Raw genomic sequence first — 21317 nt, 5'->3', positions numbered from 1 at the left:
GTATATATTACAGTGGCAAATGGATGGCCATTTATTCTTTAACAGCTGCAGAAAGTAAAAGTGTGATCATTATCTAACTCAGCTGTCCTTTGAATTGCACTGATTTATTTTTATTTTATTCCTCTGTTTTCCAAACACCTAAAACACATTGGTGCTCACACTCACCTGCAGGGTTTTAATGTTTTATTTTTTAGCCTGATTTGCTCTTTTTTCACTCTAGAGAGACTCATTACAGGTTTTTTTTTCTTTGGGTCTCTGTCTCTATAAGAAAAAAGTCTGTTTGTCTATTTATATAATTAAGCTGAAGGACGCATTGTCTGATTTGACAGACAGTTACTCCTCCTCCTGCTGTAGTTTTATTGTGTTCAATCAGAGGGATAGAAATTACAACCTATAATCCATGTAGCTATAAATGATCTTCATTGGTTCTGTGAGATGAGCTCCATCGACTCCACCAACCTCCCATCGAACAGCACAAAGGAGGAATAAAGGCCAATAAATCTCCTCTCAGGATTCACCGGAGCCGATGTTTATTGCTCTCAATTTGTTTCCCAAATGTTATAGAGCTTCACCATCACCTCCATCCAAACGTCATCATGGAGTTAAAGGGCCAAATCAGTTGTGTTGCATGGTTTAGGGCAGTGGTTCTCAACCTTTTTTCAATGATGTATCCCTGTTTTTTCAGCTAAGTACCCCCTAACCAGCGCAAAGCATTTTTGGTTGAAAAAACAAGGTAATACACAGCGCTGTGCCATCAGTGTCTGATTTAATATACAATATATACAATTCAGTTTAAGAACTTATATATTATTGAATATTTATGAAATAACTATTTTTAAAGGATACATATATATATATATATATATATTTTTTTTTTTAAATCTCAAGTACTCCCTGGGGTACTACCCCCATTTGAGTGCATTCACTACAACATCTATATACTTGAGACCATTTGGAACATGTTGCCTTTTAACAGTTCACAACATGAGCCAGTGGCTAGCAGCTAATGGCGCTAACAATCAATGTTTCCTTTAAAAACAATGATCTGATATTTTCACGATTACTATTGGTATTAGTCCCAATAATAATTGCTCTAGTTTGTGTAATCCTTTGTAGTAAACATCACATTTGCATTATTTTTTGTTCATTATTGTTTTGAGGCAAAAATCTGCCCATGAACTGCATAAACATGCAATAATCATGCAGCTTTGTAATAAATGAGAGCCAACTTGGTTGTTCACTGATTATACACATAAATATAATCAATTTTCAAGAGTCAAATGATTTTATACCACCATGAATTTTAGGGGATGTCTAAAACTATAGCATGTGTTAGAAAATGGTCAGCAAACATGTTAAATGCAGTGTAGTCTTTATAGTGCACTGTAAAATGAACCATTACAGGTTCCTGAGATATATACTTGCAATATGTCTTATTCTGTACACACATTTAATATATTTCTTTCTTGCATAGCTTTCTTTGAGGCTCAGTATAGATGTGCCTTGAATGAAGGAGATAATGGGATGTGAGCAGAGCATGTCCAGGCCTCACACTCCGATGTGCTCAAAAGATGACAGCTGCATGTGAACGCACGCTGACGATACAGTTAATCAACCAGCCACTGGACACTATTGGTCCACAGGGTGATTAAACAGAAAAGACACCCACTCTGAAATGAAAGAGGTGCCACTCTGATCTCACACAAAACACTCCACCAACGGATCTGACTTCTCACGGTTTGATGTTACACAGGAGATTAAGTTGAATATATCAGAGATCATTTATAACCGTGTTCACAGCATCAAACAGTTAACAAAAAGGACAGTTTCTTCCTGCTTTTAGTGTTTGCACAAACCAAGGAAACATCATAGACTCAGCATGATAATATAAAAGCTATTATTCCAAAGCTCCTCACGGGTGCACATAAATGTCAGTTTTTCATTTCCTGAGATGTCTCATGCTTGTTTTGTCATTAAAATATGGAAATTACAGCTCCTCCAATGTTTTTCTGTGCATGAAAAAAAAAAAAACAGAATATGCCAAAAATAAACAGCTCTTATGTTCTTACTTTTAATTTCTCAAAACTTGCTGTTGTCGTATGTTGAACATTTTATTTTCTGTCTCTTTTTCATTTGTGCCTGCACTCAAACCTAAAAAAAACTTTAACATGATCCTCTCTTCTAATTGCAGATTTTCCGCCGAGCAGACAAAAATGGTGAGTCAGCAAATTTGATCACAAGGCTAATTAAAACTACAACTTTGATGGCTGTGCTCAGAGAGGTGGCTTGTTTTAGCTCTGAGGGGATTCATGGGAGTCTGGTGGTGGATCTTTATGTTTCAGTGCCATCCTCATGAGACCAGAGTAGGGAGGATATAAATAACCACAGTCAGGTACAGCTGCATCATTTTGGTTTTGGGATGTGATTGGATTTGACAGGATGAACTCCTTTGATGCTGTTGCTCGCCATGCAATGCTCATCTCAGTGACTTCCAATGATGTATCCTCGGTGAGACGGCACATAATTCAACATATATGCAATAGTGCTATACAAGAAATGTGGTTTCAGTAGACAATATATTTTACCCATAATTCTACCAATTCACTTGCGACTTCCACCTAATGCTAACCCCCCCCCCCCCAAAGGAAACCCTTCCCTCACCCTAAATAGCATTCAGCTGTGCATGAAAAAACAGTGCTGACAAACATGAAAAGGTTTTTGCTTTTCATTTTTTATTCATGCACTGCACCTCCGTTTAATGGAATGTAAAATGCAAAAGGGGCAAGAGACTAATGTATGTAGAGTATCGACAAACTGTGATCGGTTTCCCCAAGGGGACGGCAAATGGGTTACATAAGAGCAGGATCAATGATGCTACATGTATCGCCATGAGCAGGGGTCGTCTGGGGTGCGTCACAGCTCGTGTGGAGATATTCAGATTGAAAAAAGAAAAAAAAGAATTATGAAAAAGCCGTGAAAAGATGCTGTTGTGAATAAGCCGTCGCAGATAGACAGGATTTGTATCTCTTTCAGTTGTGTCTTACTTGAGTTAGAAGAGGAACACAGCGGCTGACAACTCAACATAGGTGACATTTTAATAGAATTGTGTTCTTTCTGTCCACCACGCTGCCCTCCAGCATCACACAAAGCTTTTATTTTTCAGCCTTTGGAGCAAGAAGGCAGATAAAGCGAGGAAGGAGAACTCTGGTGTATGTTTGTCGGGGCTATCTTCAATTCGCAGCTGAGCTCTGTTTGCTTCCTCGTCTTCATGAACACACTGAGTCGTGCACCCGAGAGAGAAGTGCCTCCTACCAATCAGCACTGAGTGGGCCGCCATGATACGCCTCGAGCACTGCGGCTTTACCACGTAATGAGGGCTGGCTACCAACCAACCGCACTCTTAGTCCTCCACGCTATTGTAATGAGGAAGAACATGTTTTTAAAGCGGCAAAACAATTGTTCTTGTATTCTTGTAAGAATACAAGAACATGACGTAGACACTGAAAGCTTTTACTTGCTATTGTTTTGCTGAGATTATGCTCTAATACAATTATGTTGCTGCTCACTGAGCTCAGAGATGTACACAAGGATTTGAACAGTGATACAATAATTCAATTTTTCACTGCAACTCTGATTTGTCATCTGGAAATAGCAATAGCAGGCATGAAAAACACTGATAAGTAAGCAATTATATTTTAGTCTTCTAAAATGAGTGAACTCTTTCTTAAACGCGATAAGTCACGGATTTGCCTTCAGGAGACTTTGATAAGTGTCGTCATTGGAGCTGAATTGCTGTAACAAGCAGTGGGCTGAACAAATATTTATTAAGGCCTTTAATTGGTTTCACATAACGCACAAGTTTTATAATAGTGGGCCAGTATTGTTTTATTGAAAAACAGTTTCCACTTAAATGTAGGGTATTTTTTCTTTTTCTTTCTTGACCCATATATAATAATCACCACTGTGAGGTTTCTGCCTCACATCCTTGCGGCCTTTTAATTAATGCTGTATGCCGTGCAGCAGCAGAGATGATTGTATACGACTGCAGAATCCTCAAAGGATGCTGTGATGTATAGAAGGGCAGCAGCTCGGGATAGAAGAGATGAACAAAATAAGTAATTTGTGAGTAGTACATTTGACAATTTAATCAACAAAATTATACCATTAATTAGTCCAAACGTTTTTTAAAGTTGGAATTTGGACAACATGTACAATTAATTGCTTTCCTTGTTTAAACTTGATATACTGCAGATTAGTGACAGTTAACGTTATAATTCTGAACTTGATTCACTACGTTGTATTCACTAAGGTGAGTTTATCTATTGTATATGTCTACTCTTCAGTATTATATCTCATACGCCTCCTAAAAATAACTTTATGGCTTTATGAACTATTGGTGATTATTATTTTAGCACTTTTAGTTTTAGGATTCCCTCAAGAAGATGTGATCCTGATAAGATACAAGCTTCAACAGAGAGAGATTTTCATTGCAGTTGCAGTTAAAGCTGCAGTAGTGTGAAATGAGATCATTAAAACTCGTAAACTGCCTCAATTCTGCCACGAGGTTCTCATCTATCATCCGTCTTAGCAACACTTTAAATTCCCTGCAGAGGTGTTGTATTGACACTTGTTAGTCACAACGTTTGGGGGATCAGTTGCTGCAAAATCTGCATATTCTTTCATTGCATCTCGTTCTCTTGAAACTGAATGTTGATGAAAGTCCTCAGCTCTTTTCCTCACACAGAACAGCAGAAGAGCGTGTCTAATGTCATCGATATATCACATTGTAACATAACGTTAAAGACACCAAACAACTTCACAAAGTGGAAACAATGTTGCACAAGGCTAAACAAAACAATTCACTGTATTAAACCACGTTGAGTACAAATTCATAATGGAGAGAAGGACAATTAAACTGTGCATTGTAATGTTCCAGATTATAGTAATTTGTGCATGTTGTGACACATATGTAGACTGCTCTCATACAAGCTTTTTTATACATATGGTAAATACAAATGTCGCAAACAATGATACTTCTTTTAAATGTAAAAAAAATAATTGACATGAAAAAGAAGAAAGCAGAAAATCCCTCGTTTGAGAACAGGGAAGTGACAAATGTTTGCTATAATTGCTTGATAAATGACACAATAATTAACCGACTATCCAAATAATTGTTAATGGACTAATCTATGTTGGACTAAATGTTTGTCATCTGGTTTCCGTATAGTAAAGTTATGGTTAAGGTTCAGTCAGCTAAAAGTTGTAATAAACACTCTACAACACTGTATAAATTCCAGTTGAGGAGAGTCTCACTAAACAATTAATTGACTAATCGTTTCCATACTAATTGTCATTAAGTTCCTCCAGAGCCTACTTCTGCACATTCTGATTAAGTGATTGTATTTGGAAACAACATCTTCCAGGCCAAGCACATGCTGCATAGATGAGACAAACACTGTCTGTATCGCTAGAAGCTCAACCGTTCTTTAACTGCTGCTTTGCTCTCTGAGAAAAAGCAAACGCTTGCATAATGGGCCATCTGAGCTGCGCTGTAACTTGTATTTGGGTTTCTAATCGGGTGTGAATCTACACTAAAGCAGTTCTGATGGAGAAGGCTGGAGAATGAGTCAGAGGTGCAACAGATTGTGTTTACTCCCACACCATGTGGAAGAAGATTTTTACAGAGAAGTTTGAGAAGAGATTTATGGTGATAGCTTTATCTTCCGTCTTAGGTTTAACGTAGCCAGACCACAACATTTGAGAAGTAAACTCATAGATTTCCATCTCAAGGGTATGATTAATAAGTAATGATAAAACACTTTCATTGTTAATGTTACTTACTAAACACAGAATACAACTTGCCCAAATCAGAAGCAAATCTCTTCTGGAAATTTGTCATTTTTGTTTACAAGCCTTTGCTGCATCTTGTCCAGAGCCATGAGTGAGCTGGCAAAAAGTCAAAATAGTTCTTGCAAACATAACAGATGATATGATTTACTGTTGACAGAGGCCTATCAGGCTCCTGGCGGAACCGAGTCTCAAAAGGTTTCTGCTCACAGAGCGAAGCTGGGGAGATGAAGGCGAGATCTCATTACCGTCTGAAGTTAGTCAGCTAGTGAGCTCTGCTCCGACTCGTAAAACTAGCCCTTAATCCTTGCTCCCGTTTCCTCAGGACCCCACAGGCCCTGCAGCACAAGATGCTGCTAATCGAGGCAGACTGTGCATATCTTCAGCACATTAACACACACTGGAATAGGGTGGTTAATGTGCAAATTGTGCCAATGTGGATTGAAAAAGGAGAAATCGAAACAGTGGGTATATTATTATGCAGTATCAGGTTTCAGCAGTAAGGAAATAAAAGTGTCGTTTAAAAAGCAAATGTGCCACTCTATTTGGTAATTATTACTCCTGAGAGCAATAATTGGATTTCTAGCTGTATCACATCACAAACAAATAATAATAGACTCCATTAATGGGTTGCAGAATAGGAGCTTATTGCCAAAGTTTTATTTATTTTATTGGAAAGTGTTGTTTTATCCTTGACAGAGCTAAATTAAGTCAGTTTTTGAGACTATGCTTATTGATGGGAAACATTTTCATTTGCTGCAGCACCTCTGAGGTTATCACTGGAATTAATATAGCCTTGTGAAGACAAAGTGGCCTTCTAACATTATAATTAAATTATGGAGAAACTCCTCATTCAGGGGATAAAACCTTTCAGGCTACAGCTATGTGTAACTTTCACGGTCTCCTTTCAGACGACGGGAAGCTGTCCTTGGAGGAGTTCCAGTCGTACTTCACTGATGGTATCCTCACTGACGACCAGATGCAGGAGCTGTACGGCTCCATCGACAGGCGGCAGACAGAGTAAGCTGATTTTTCTTTTGGACGTCCTCCAACTCTGCTGCCATCTGTAGCCCATCCTGCTCCCCTGCTGCCTGGCAGTGAGATGTCAACGCCTCACTTCAGTGAAGATTATGTCAATATTCCATAGAGAGCCTTAATTAACGCCTCAGAATTTGCAGCGCTCTGTATGCACACGGATCATCACAAATAAGATTGTGAAACATGCGAAACATTGCGTGTGCCAATGGTTTTTGAAAAACATTTATTGGAATAAATAACATCTGGTGTATGCTATAGCAATAGAAAATACCCAAGAGGAGGTTTTGTGCTGTGCATTCATTTAAATGTTAAAGGAAACATAATTAAAGCCAGCATCTTTAAAAAGATCATATAATACTGACTGAAACACCAATACTATGATCTCCAAGACATCTGGCCCTACTTTGCCAATGTCTAATCAAATCAAGTCAATTATTCTACATTACAGCATATTGCAAACATATGAAGTGCTTTTAGGTTTAGTTGCAAGGCAGTTGTGCTCCTGTGTCTATGGCTTGTCTAAACACCTCTCAGTAAAGAATACCATTGCATCTCGTTACAACAAGACAAGAGTCTACAGCTTTGAGCTAAATAATAACATGCAAACAGAATGAAAAGGCTAACAATGAAAATGCTAAGTTGATATAATTTTTACAGGTGTAATGTTCACCATCTTAGTGTATTACACAAAACATAAAGTACAGCTGAAGCTGATGGAAATGTCATTAGTAACCAAAGTATTGGACAAATTAACATTTTGACTTGCTAAATAAAAAGTCTGCCAAAAAGTCACATTTCTCTTTTTGTCTTCTTCCCATTGCCTCATATAGCAACCTGGACATAGACAAACTCTCAGGTAATTGTGTGTCATTCTTGCTTGAGTTTGCTCATGAAATCATGTTTAAAACTTTATTGACAGCACATACGATCACATGTATGTATCACAAAAGCCAAATGCTTAATTGTTTTAGTGTTGTCTGATGATGACCATAAGTGTTAAGAAAACCCCACTTATCAGTGTGTTTAATACAGTGTGTATGTTCTCCTCCAGAGTACTTCACTCCACATCTGGGGGAATACGTCAACGTCCTGTCTGCTCTGGATAAGCTAAATGTGGCCATTTTGAAGGCCATGGATAAAACTAAAGAGGTGGGTGATTATGGCTTTCACCTAGCTCCACATCGTCGAAATTTGCACAGCAAGACATTATTCAAATGTTGCATGTCATCGTCATGTTATAGCTTTCAGAACATTTTCAGAAAAATGTGTAAGCATCCCTTATCCAGCCAAGCATTCAGACTTTCAGGCTGTTTTTTTGTTTGTGCCTCAGCTGTCAGTGTGAAACCCTCCCAGAGGTCTTTGAGGTCACTCTGCCGTGGCGGGCGGCTATTCAGAAGAAAAGAGAACTGCCCACATGTCTGCCTGCTATATGCTCTGCCTCTCCTCAATAACAATACATTTTCAAACATGAGCTCATCGAACCTTACAGCATGTGCTATGCTAAAAGGAGGAGGAGGAGGATATGTCACTCTTACCTGTCTTAAAAACTTGAGAGCCCTGAAGTTATTATTTCAGTATACAATAACAAAAATTGACCTTATGATGCTACTCATGGAAATGTCTGAGGATGGATGAAGTTATTACAGTTGACCCTACGGAAGTCATGAATGTCCATTTACTTAAAATGACAAATGTAAACTTCACTGTGGTGCTCGAGGACAGGTCAGGGGATCACACAAGTCAGTAGGATTCATCATCTAGCCACCATGACATTAAAGATATTAATGTCATGGCCAACCATCCAATTGCATTGACTATGTTTTCCCTCATTTTTTAAATCCAGTTTCTAGTATCATTACATGTTTTCATATGTTTGGAGTCATGACTGGTTCCACCAGCTGAGGAGCTGAAATGGAGATCAATGCTTCTCTGTTCAAAAGAGCGAAACTTGTACTCACCGTGACTTGCTTCTAGATAACGAGACACAGCATAGCATGAAATCACCAGCCTTGAATTGTGAAACATGCTAATTAGAGCATTATGAACTCCTTATGAAGCCTGGTCGAGCAGAGCAGTCGGCTGAATATTCAGGAGATGGGATTAAAGTGTCTGCCCCCGACATGCTGGGCTGTAATCATTCTGTTTTAGGCACACACAGTGGAGATCAAAATCAGAGAACTTCCACTATGACATAATCAATAGCTCAGCTCACTTTTGTATTGATCTCCGCTACCCTCGACATTAAGACGACTGGTGAATATGTATTTCAATCTGACAAGGGAAGAGAATCGGGTGTGGACTATGAATGGATGCAGACTTCTTATGAGGTTGTTTTTTGTGATATAGCCTGCGACTTGCAGGAAGTGGGTTTTCCTGATGAAGAGATGGGACATAAGGCGATAGCATAGCGTGGATGACAGTAACTAAAGCGGACAAACCCCGGAGCTGTCCAACTGATCTGACGTCATATGTCCTCTAAAGCACTGCAACCACAAACACTCAACCATACTACAGATACTCTAATCTCCTTTTCTTTCAGTTTATTTTCCTCTTTGTTAATCTGAGTCTATTATTCACTCATGCTTCTCTTTCACTGTGTCATCTCCTTTCTCTGTATATCCATCTTCTCCGACATTGTCTTTTTCTTTTTCTCTTGTAATTTTCTCGATATCACCCATGCCTGTCTACTAGAGCTCATGCATTTTTCATGTTGCTATAAGATGGTCAAAAAGCTTTCTTTGCCCTGAAGAGCAGCTGCCCTTTTAGCCATACTGAGATTGCTCAAGAAAAGATCAAACTGATCCTATAGCAATGCCCAATTGACCACCAAGGCACATAGCTTTAGGCATGGGTAACATATAACACTTTTACATTAACAGTTAATACTGCTTTCATACTGCTTCGAAAAACAAAGACTAAAATGTGTTGTCTGTGTTTCCCCCGAGATCACAAGCAAACATCCGCTGCGATGTGGCGGCTCTTCTGTCTCGTAAATGAATGGAGGAGGAATTGAGAAAAGGACTGAGGTTCATTACTCCCGTAGTGCAGCGTTTCTGCTGCCGAGAAAACGGAGAGTGTAGAAAGAAGGATCACAACAAGCGTGGTGGTCATTTTTCAAATGTGTCATTTTTTTCTGAACTCAATTTTGGATGCTGGTGATGGTGATGGGTTTCATTATCCACACAATTTGAGTTTAGCTAAAAGAAAAGCAGCAACCACCACACTGTAATTTATAGAAATTTCCAAACTGGCAATAGACATGGAATAGACCATTATTACCTTTTGTCTGTGGATGTATTAATTTAAGGTAATGTACACAGTAACATGTTGACACCAAGTTTCCTTTTTAGTAGTTGGAAAATAATGCTATTTTAACTTGGATCCTCTTAACTCCAATAAGATACTTGTTAAATGAAGATCTTATTCCCTTTTTAAAGGGGGAGTGAGACACTCAAAATACAAGGTATTCAGTGAATTAGAAGATTATCTGAGAAGGAGCAATTTTCATGCTCAAAGCATAACATGTTTCAAAAATCAATTGCGCGTATGGAGTTGCAGCGTCCTTCACAGTTGATTTAATCACTCAAGCTGAAGATTAACAAACAAACAATCATCATATCAACAACAAAAACACAACATTACCGTCAGATAATAAATGAGTGAACGTTGAAAACATTTAGAATTGTATTTCATCCCCCCACATTGTGGCTGATTCTTGTCCTTCATCTCTACCCTTACCCATCCTTTCAGGAGTACCATGGTTCGTCAGTGCTGGGCCAGTTTGTGACTCGCTTCATGCTGAGGGAGACCTCCACTCAGCTGCAGTCCCTTCAGTCATCAATGGACTGCGCTATGGAGGCGGTCAATGACCAGGGCAGTACTGAAAGGAGGATACTGAAGAAACCTGAGGACCTGTCTATCCAGAGGTTGGCCAAACGTCCCAGTCGACGCATCCAGAAGAACATGTGTCTCTCCCCTACTGACCCTTACTCTGGCATGCTTACCACAGGTACGTTTCAGTAACATTACGATTCAGATGCTGGAGGTAAATCAGGGCAAAAGTTTGGCAAAATACTCTAAATTGAACTGGGCATATTGCTTCGACTAAGCCCAGGAGGATACTCACAGTAGGTCATCCAGAACACAGTCATGCATCACTTTGATATACTGTCATTGTTCAGACTTCATGTGTTGTGCTGATGTTGTGTTTCTGGGGTCAGGGGTCAGCGTGGAGCCAGACAACCACTGGGGCTCCCAGATCAACCAATTGGAGCAGCTCATAGACAAACTGGAGTGTGAGGTTTGTACAAAATCTGTTTTAGGACTTCCAGTCTTTATGCTAAGCTAAGCTCACTATCTGGCTCTAGCTTCACATTTAGACAGACATTAGAGTGGTGTCAATCTTTTCCTCTTACTCTCCGCAAGAAAGTAATTGAGTATAATTGCCAAAATGTCTATCTATGCCTTTAGAAAGTATTATATTATACATGTAGGACTCATATTTCTGAATTTTTAATGGAGTTTTGAAAAGTCTTTCAAAAAATAATTGAAGCTCTTTCAATGAGCCACAGCCTTATACTGATGCGGTTTACACAAGCATGCTTTAGTTTCAGTTGTATGTGTTAGAAAGACTCAAATGTGCAGCCAAAAGGTTTGTCTCATGAGGGAGAATTGCTCTTTGAGAGGATCAGGTGTAACTACAGAGGCTCAGCTGCTACAGACAGAAATGTCAAACAGACCGTAAGAGCCAGGCTGTGTCTGCAGATTTTTGCCCTGTGGTACATGTTGTCAGAGGAAATGATTTGTGCAAAGTGTATGTGGTTGTTGAGGCCAACAATACAAGGGGTATTGAACTACCCAAGCTGAAGGTCATCCATAAGTATCAGCCTGTGAATATATGCTGCGCTTCACTCAAATTCACAGCGCTTCACACAGATATTGATGCGTCGGTGCACTGGGATAACAGATTGACGTTGAATTTTGTCAAATGTACATAAATCCACGAGCAATTTGCCTGTAGGTCTGAAGAAGAACACAAATAGCTTCATGGTGCTCCGGTGGGATTTATTTATTTTTAAATGTTTTCATCTTTAATTATGGATGAGGTATTTGCTTAGGTTAGATATCAGCACTGCAAGGATAATGATTTTTGAATACTAATTTTTCTTCTTATCTTGGTCATGCCGACAAGAATAAAGTGTAACCACAGTTCTTCGGGCTACAGTGAGGCGATTGGAAGGTTAATATGAATATAGCGACCTCTGCCTTGTGAAAAGATATATAAATATAGCGATCTCTGCCTTGTGAAAGCCAATACTTTGTGACAGGCAGTAACTAGATGCCGTTCTTTTTCTGGTTTGGTTGAGTCGGTTCTGCTGCATTTCTTGTTCTGCTCATGACTGACTGAAATATTTATGCCCGCATTTTCAGAGTCCACATCTTGAACCTCTCAAAGAGGACACATTGGCAGGGACGTATAAATCGGTGAGTCCTGTGTCTGCTGAATAATAGCTATTATAGTATGTAAATTGAGATTATGCACGATATCTTTCCACAGAAACAAACTCATTTTATACGTAATAATATTGGATTAATATATATCATATCTTTGAATAGCTGCTATTCTTCATATGCAATGCACTAGAAATCCAAACCTTATCTGTTGATTTTATTTGAAGATGTGATTATGACTCTGGTTTGTTTTTTTTCTCATCAGAACATACTTCTGATCCAAAGACAAATGTCTGTGAAGGAGAAGGATGTGGATCAGTTTCAACAAGCTCTTAAAATCTACACAGATACCACCAGCAGCCAGCTAAACAACCTGCAGTATGTCCTTTTGTCTGCCTCCAGATCTCTCTGTGATTTGATGCAGCCACATCAAATTGCTTCAATTTTCCCACACATATGAGATAACCCCTACTGCCCTCTTTTTCTCTCTGACTCTTTTTATTTTTAGCGTTTCAGTCCAAAACCTGCCAGACAGATCATGCTTCATCATGTACGAATTTTGGCAGGACCGTCTCTCCTGGATGAGGTAGGCTCAGAAGAACTTCACGGTGTATTAGACTGGTAAAAAATGTCTAAGGATATAACTGCTGAACCAAAATGTGCTCAAGCTGCTCACAGGCTCTCTTTGAAGCATTATTGCGTTACTGAGAGGAAAATGGTCGTCTCATCTGTGTCATCCCTCTTTTTACTTTCAGCTACCTGCAGTCGTCCATCAGTAAGACCTTCCAGCGCTGCGTTATCGACTCACTGGAAGAGCCGGAGATGGTCTCCACCATGCTCCTCCCAGGTAGAAACCAGACCTTTAGACAATTACATCTATTTTACGGAAGGCTGCTATTTCATGCACGTAATCTCACACAAATCCAGTTTCAATTTGGTAAAACAAATTGTTAAATAATGATAACTATTCTCAGTAAAACTGTGAGAATGAGTGAAAATAGCATGGCCTTGTGGAAAAAATATTGTTGCATGTGTCTGACACAATAAACACAGGTTTTCGGTTCAGGGCCCTATTCCTCATACGTGGTTCAACAAAGTCCATCAAATGTCCTATTATGCAGCTTAAATTACCGAGATGATTGACGTCAGGCTATGCCGGTTCCTCAAACGCTGATCCGCCCTCAAACAGTCTCGTTAATTCGAACAAGACGTCAGTCATCTGGTTAATTGCGCATGCACGCTCCTCTTCAAAAAGGAGCATAGTTGAACACAGATTCCATGATCTTCTAACACTATAAACTCAGAGGAACAGCCTTTTTTTCTCAGCTAATCATGGCAAAGTCTAATGCTGCATTCACAGCCAACGTGTTGTGAATAGTCGCCACCTTATCCAGTGAATTTCAGTTAGCCTGCGCTGGAGCAGGTTAAGGGATTTGGATGTGTCGCTATGGTGATTTTTCCAAACTTGCTTTGTGGAACCAAAAAGCCTGACCTGCGTCATCTTATCCTGAAAATTATCTGGCTAACTCAATAAGGAATAGGGCCCAAGTTCAAGATACAAAGGATTATCTGAGGGTCTTGCTGGGGAAATAATTTGTGGGAACAAGCATGAACATAGTGGAGCATTTAGCAACTAAAGAGCCACATATTCTCAAAATATTCCCAAATAATTCCCAAATAATTCCCAAATAAAAACAGTTAATGCAGGTTTAGTGTGTCAGAAATACTGCATTAGATATTCATATTTTAGAAGGCCATTGCTTTCTTAAGGAGAAATAGAAATACATGTTGATATTTAGCTTATCTTCCTGTTGTCATTGTCATTTGTTTGGCCATAACACGAAACATTGATGCTTAATTATTGTTTCATTTAACAGCCTCTTGGTGGATTATGAACAACAACTGACAGGACCAAGTTGCTGCTGTTTAACACAATAAAAGCAGGAAGAAGACCTGATTGTGTAATTGTTTTATATTTTTGTTCTTTGATATCCACTTTTTCCTCATGGCATGTCCAGGATTGTTTTGCAAAGCTGTGCTCTGAGGTTATAAAAAAGGAGTGAAACAAAATGAAAACCTTGGAGAGAAAGAATTAAGGTAATGCAATATTTTATTATGTGATGAGGATTTGTGCCAACATTCATTTAACAGGCACATTTCTTGCTTCTGATTTAATAGAACCATAAGACCTCGAAAGAGAAGATTTGCATGATTTCTTATTTCTCAGTGCTAGTATATTTCAATCAAAACATTTCTTAAAATAGATATAATGTCACTGATGTCACAAAAACAGAAACACGTGAATGACAACTGATCTGCCCGGCCATCACTATCCATCCCACATTCTTCAGTGCAGACAACATCAGATATAGTGATTGGGTTAACCTGCATTTCCCCTTGTTCTCTCCGTGGTATTGTGCTTTGTTGTCTCCTTCAAAGCTTTTCAAGAAAGCGTCCTTTAGCTGATGGCTTAGACAGCAAGAACGATTATGGTCCACATCTAAACTTTTATCATTATTGTGTCACTCCTGCACTTTAGAAAAATATGAGACGTGGACCTAGTTGTTGAGAAGTGACATTTTATTGTTGATTGTCAGTTGAAAAGGTAGAATTAACTGCTGGTAAGAGCTGCACTGAAGTGCAGTGAGACGTCAGCAAACAATCACAATTGAATAAGTTAGTCTGCAGTTTGCCTGTATTGTTACTCTAGAAATAAAACTCAAAAGCCATTGTTTTACATTTTGCAGTGTGTAGTCAGTATACAGTACACACAAACATAGAAGTTTATATTTTAAGTACAGAAATTAAACAGTTGGGTGTTATAACATTAGTCAGAAAGTCTATTTAGATTGTGAACTGTAGTTAAGGAAAGTTGTAAGTTGTAAGTTATTGTTGTAGAACATTGGTACATGTACAGTATGATAGTACATTGAGTGGTGGTTGCTCTGATATTGTGAGGAAAGAATGTGTTTGTATTTTATCATTTATTTTATGAAGAATATACAATTGTTATGTGGATGCTATGTTTGTTTTCTGGCATGAAATAAAGTTCATGACTTGTTGATGACATTACATGATTGTCCTCTTGCTTAAGATGAGTGCAGTGTTTATACATTGTGATTAAATAGAAAACATAATACATATGTATTAGTAAATTAATGGTGAGGCCAACATGGTCCACTGTATTGCTGCCACCTCATATTGTGTTTATGTTTATTACTGTCTTGAGTTGGCTTCACCTGTATGCTGTATTCTAAATGGTATTCAAATCCAATTGATATGTACAACAGCTGTCAAAGAAACTAAAAAAAGAAGACATTATTTTCCATCTCCTTTACTGAATAAGTCTTTAAATACCTATAAACTCATGATATCAGCAGCAGCTGGAACCTTTGAGAAACGTCTAAAACGCAATGAAACAATTTGTTGTGTTGAATCAATGTGTTCTTTTCGATTTCTTCGACTTTAATCAACTCTAACCTGTAGCGTTTAAGCACAACATCTCCGCAGTACATTCAAAGTCTGCATGTCTGCACATCAGGATATATTTGTCTTCACAGCTTCTTTATACCAGAGTGTATTAACTCCCAAAAGTAAGCAGTTCAAGTTGTGTAATTGTTTTACTTCAAATTCTCCCAATACGTAATTGAGGTGCAATATAATATAAGATGATAATATGAGGATTTCCTCTCAGTGCTAACTATATTATTGCATCTGAATTGATCATTCAGACATTGAAAATAGTGCACGGTGTTACCTCTCATTGCAGCTGAAAGTAAAAGAGATCAGTCTCATGAAGTAGAAGTAAATATATGATTCCTATATATGAAACCTAATCTAAACCTTAAATCTGTAGTTCCAGCAGGCAGGGAGCTATACCACCTTTCAGGTCCCAACAAAGGTAACGGTAAATGGAAAGGTTTCTCTACGATGTAAGCTGAAGGAAGAGAAGATGGTGCAGGCAGGAGGTATTTTACAACTGCAGCCTCTCATGGAGAGAAATGCTTCTGCTGCTTCAGATCTCATCCACTAATCCTTCCCTACTGCTATTTTCTCCTCAGTGACAGTGAGGCTTCTGCCAGGATATCAAGGCCAAAACAACTGCCAGCTGTGTGGGCTAAAAAAACATCTTGTATATGTTCCATGTATAAACAACAAGTCAGGTCTCCCAAAGAGGATGTCAACACTATAATAACTATTGCAGTTTAATTGTGCAGATAATAGTCAATAATACAAATATAAAATACATGTTAAGTGGACAGAAGAGAAGTCAATATGCAGATGAATTGCCTGTAAATAGGAGCCAGTTGTAGTGTTTGGAACCCATTAGCAGAAAAGGCTTTTCTGTCGATAATTAAAGCGCCTGGATGTCACTATTTGGTCAATTAGCAGCGTATGTGCATGTGTTTGTGCTTATGTATAATTAAGAATGAGTGGTTAGGATAGTTTGAGACAGGGTGAGAGCGAATGAACGGACTAGAAGAGAGAATACATGATGTGTGACGAGACAGAGTACATCCAGGGTCAACTGTCACGGCACATTGACGCCAAATGGAAGCAAACTCGAGCAGAAAGCCTGAGCTCCGGTATCCTCAACAGACTCACACGCCAGTGGCCACATTTGTGATAAGTTATAAGGTATCAGCAGCATGGATGGTGGAATGTGGAAGAGGAGGAGGCGGGAGCTTGGAGTATGGATTCAGAGAATGCAGCGACGGGTACAGTTTCATGTCTTCTAGCGTTTTTCGGCCAGCTCGGTGACAGTTTTATTAAGGAGGGATTACTGACGGCCCAAGGCACAAAATATATTTCTGGAAGTAGAAGGCGTTTGATCTGTCTTATCAGATGGGCTCCGATTTCTATACTTTTATTGGGCACACATTCACTGTGGCATCAGCGGCAGATGATACAAATGCGTGTGGAGGAGTGCATCAGCTGCATGAGCAGAACAACGGTGGAGCTTTTTAAGATTGTTTTTCAGTTTAATGGGTTGGTATAAAACCGAAATGATGACATTCAACAGTATGGTTATGTTCCTGCTTCTGCCCATAAACAAGAGCGATGGAGGGATTTTATTTCTTTGAATTGGCTTGTGTAAACATCAGGGAATAAGTACAAAGACACTACAGTAAGCACATCATTGCATTTTACTTGCTGTTTCAGGTCTTGAATTGAAAGATGCCAAAAAGGAAGACTGAAAAATGAAGCATAAAATTGTACCCCTGCTTAACAAGCATCAGCTTACTTAAAACAATCTTTCCATGTTTGTAGTAATTGACATTGAAAGGAGAACAGTTCACGTTTGGTAATTATTTACTGAGTCACTGTCTGGATAGTCTGGCTCGACTAAAAAGCACTTGACCAACCACAGAGTGGTGGAGCGGTTCACGAGGACGTGGAGCCAATAGCTCCACAAGGATCACAGAAAGAGAGACAATACATTACACACTCTGGTAAAATACAGCATATAAAGATAAGGGAGCAATGAAGAAAAGAAGATGAGGGAGTTACAATAATCCCAATTCATAACATCATCATATTGTGCAGGCGGAGTGGGGTTATCAGGAGGAAATGCAAGAGGTTTGGGTGGAGGAGGCCTGATGAAGAGACTGATTAAACAGAGAGGAATGTGGGTGGGTGATGGAAACGAGGGGAGGTGAGGGGGGATTGGATGTTCTTTGAAGAGTGGAGAGATGGTACATTGACACTGTGAAATACAGGACAAAAAACTGGGGGAGAGGTAAATGAAGGAGGAGGAAATAAATGTCACACACACAATCACTCATGTTCATTCCAAAAGACACAAGTTTACATTTCCCCATCCACATAGATATCTCTATATTATTGATTCATTAACTCTGTTTCACTGCTATGCCTTTTTGCCCAAAAGAGGGATTTCTCCTCTGTTGCTCTTCCTGAGGTTTCTTACATTGTCTTTCCTTGTTAAAGGGTTGATTTGTGTTGTTTTCCTTACCTAAATTGAGGGTCTAAGGACTTTTGTATGTTGTACACAGTGTAAAGTCCCTTGAGGAAAATGTGTGGTTCAGTCTATATATATATATATAATAACTTTGCACATTAAAAAGTCTCTCCTCGTTTACAAACAGAGCAAAGCAACAAAAAGATAAATCAACTGTGGAAAAGCGTAGGACGGGAGAGAGGAGTCAGACGGATAAGAGGACAAGAAAATTAGAGAAGAATGGGTGGAGACAATGGAAAAGAGAGTGAGCACTTAAAGATTCTGAATAGAAATTGATAGGATTAACAGGTCAAAACAGAGGAGATTGAAGCAGCCTGTGAAATAGGATTACAGATACGAGAAGAAAGACAGGAGGAAAACAGCAATGAAGAGCAGTACAAATAGTAAGGCCAAACATAAATTAAGGCAAGAAAAAAATGGAAAATAAAATGAGAATAGAGAATCAGATGCACAGCCTGAGTAATAAAAATAATCCTTCATTTGATTTGCAAATCCCCAGAGATACAAGGTGTCATTGTTGTAGTTTAGTGATAGTTATTATGGTTATGATGGTTATTACACACTGCTGTTGTTTCATGTGTTGTAAAATCCCGAACAGTATAATGGCATATTAATAAGCCTCAGCGGCACCAGGACCAGCTCAACAATAAAATATGTTTTACTCATCAATAATTTAACACTTCACAATGAGCTGTTTAATATTTCAATACTTGGGTACATTTACTGTGAACACGCCTGTGTATTTTCACTGAGTATTTTTCCACTGGAATTGATACTTAATTCTTCCTCTGCCTCTGGTTACCGCCATCTATTTTTAAACTCTGTGTGAAAAAATGACAAACCATTGTCTTCCAGAAGGTACTGAAGGAGATGGAGCACAAACTATCTTAATTTAAATCCATAAGAAGTGTAAATTCATTGTTTTTGAATATGAGCCTCCTGTAAGATGCTGACTATCATAATGCTGCCTAAAAAAACACTCCACACAGCTTTCCCTTCTGTGTGGGCTGTCTTTCTATCAACATCTGTCGTTGTTTTCGGCACAAGCAGTAATTAATGTGCCATCATACCGGTGCAACACATGATCATATCATGCGACTCGTGCAAGCAATACACTTTTGAGCAATCATTGCCTGATAACCTCTGCTATGCGGGCATACCTCTGAAACAAGCCCCCCACACACAATTGCTGTAGTGATCACTTTCATTATCATAGATCTTATGTTCTGTGTTTAGTTATCAGTCTGTAAGGTAATACATAACGGAGGGGAAAGTAGAAAAATGATCTCCTAAATGTAGAGTAGAAGTAGAATTTGCCAAGATTAGTAATATTTATGAAAGTAACTTATATCTGTACTTTTGCAGGCACCTGAGTAAATGTACTTACTTGTATACCACCATTGACTTCACCTGCATTATGATGTTACCTCATGTAAGTGCATGATGGATCAAGAAAAGCTTTTCTTGGGGTTATGAACCATACCAATCAACAAGAACCTGTATTATTATTATTACAATTACAAACCAGCAGGAACACAATGTGCTGCTGAGACATGCAAGTACAAAGTTACAAGCAGTGGGACATTTATTTAATCATGATATTTAATTGATTTATTCATGTACAATATTGAGGCTTCTGTGTTTTACTTTCCATTTAGTGCCATTTTCTACTCCACAATATTTGAAAGGGAAATATTGTGCCTTTTACTTTACTATAGACTGAACACACTAGTTGTATATAAAGAAAATTGCCTCCACTTGAACCAACTACATCATTGAAATGCTACTTACACATTGATACATCCATGATAAAAGTAATGTATAGTAAGAAACAGTAGCATATATGACAATACACCTAAATGCTCTTTTGTGCATAATCCAATCTTTATTTTGAACTAATAGCCTTTACTTGTAGGCCCCATGCAGTTTTTATTATTATTATAGTGATATAGCATACTTTTGATTGAGTAAATACATTAATAGCTATTCCACCAATGGTTATTAGTGAATTCAAATACATACAAATGCAAGCTGTAGGTTAGTCATATTATTTAAGTCATTTCTCCATTTTTTGTATGTGCTTGTGTTTCAGTGGTGCTGACCATTTGCGCCACCTGGTTTCCCCTGAGAGAATTTCTCCCAGTACCTTATTATTTCTGTTCGTTTCCTCACCAGATTCAGTGATAGTTTGCAAACGTAGCGTTGGACTGCAAAGATCTTCCACCTTCATAGATGTAAGAATATAGTATTAAGAGAGAATTAAGAAAATCATAATTATTGTACAGCTATTTTAAGAGTATACCTTTAAATGGTCGGAATAGGATCGTGCTTAAATACGTGCTATTTTATTGTGAGAATTTCAGATATAATTGATAAGACTTTCACCGATTTCATTGATCTATTTCAGATTACAGTCCTAATCGATTAAACAAATGGTTTTTTAGCTCGGTCGCGTTTTGAAATGTAATGCTGTGGCAGGATTGTGCCTGTATAAATAAATAACTAAAATGAATAATAGCGTACTTATGGTAGCCACGCCTTTAACTATCCCATGAGCCCTTGCGGGTTGTGAACAGTTTTAGTCAAGAACTAAGCTACTTACAAACGACGGAGACAATCTTTGTAAGAGATCATCTCGCATTACATACGTATATTGTTGATTAAAGTGACACTGTGGAACCAGTTGTAAAATTGTGCGACACCATGATGTTGATTATGTGCTGTGTGTCTCCGTACTAAAACTCCGCGAGCCCACCTCTTCCTCCGTGCATTCAGAAGACTTGCTATCTGGGCTACACACAGGGGACCTGGTTTCTCTCACACCGCCCAGGGGAAAGTCCCCGGACTCGCGGCAGAAAGTGCCCTGGCGGAAGCCAGTGTCGGCCCGCGGCTCATCGCTGTGAAGCTGAGATGCTCGTAGAGCGGAGCTTGGTGATCGCAGGTCGACTTTGTCAGCATTTCTAGTAATGCAAGTGAGCGGAAGCATAACAGAACGGGGCTC

At 38.8% G+C, this 21317-nt stretch overlaps 1 protein-coding gene across 1 annotated transcript in view; it reads left to right on the top strand.

Moving 5' to 3' along the window:
- The window catches only part of LOC306743099 (N-terminal EF-hand calcium-binding protein 1-like), a gene marked incomplete at its 5' end in the record, with an annotated part of 15432 nt that extends 1100 nt beyond the window's left edge, over positions 1–14332 (top strand). The window contains 11 exons of the mRNA XM_079225581.1: positions 2192–2216; positions 6759–6867; positions 7716–7741; positions 7937–8034; positions 10636–10894; positions 11106–11185; positions 12316–12369; positions 12602–12714; positions 12845–12922; positions 13092–13183; positions 14214–14332. Coding sequence (XP_079081707.1) covers positions 2192–2216; positions 6759–6867; positions 7716–7741; positions 7937–8034; positions 10636–10894; positions 11106–11185; positions 12316–12369; positions 12602–12714; positions 12845–12922; positions 13092–13183; positions 14214–14242 — 963 coding nt within the window. The 3' untranslated portion in view covers positions 14243–14332. The remainder of the gene's footprint in view (positions 1–2191; positions 2217–6758; positions 6868–7715; positions 7742–7936; positions 8035–10635; positions 10895–11105; positions 11186–12315; positions 12370–12601; positions 12715–12844; positions 12923–13091; positions 13184–14213) is intronic.
- Between the last annotated feature and the right edge of the window lie 6985 nt (positions 14333–21317).

Source organism: Taurulus bubalis, assembly GCF_910589615.1.
Source record: "Taurulus bubalis genome assembly, chromosome: 11".
Classification (NCBI taxonomy): domain Eukaryota; kingdom Metazoa; phylum Chordata; class Actinopteri; order Perciformes; family Cottidae; genus Taurulus; species Taurulus bubalis.
This window is presented reverse-complemented; position numbering and strand designations above follow the sequence as displayed.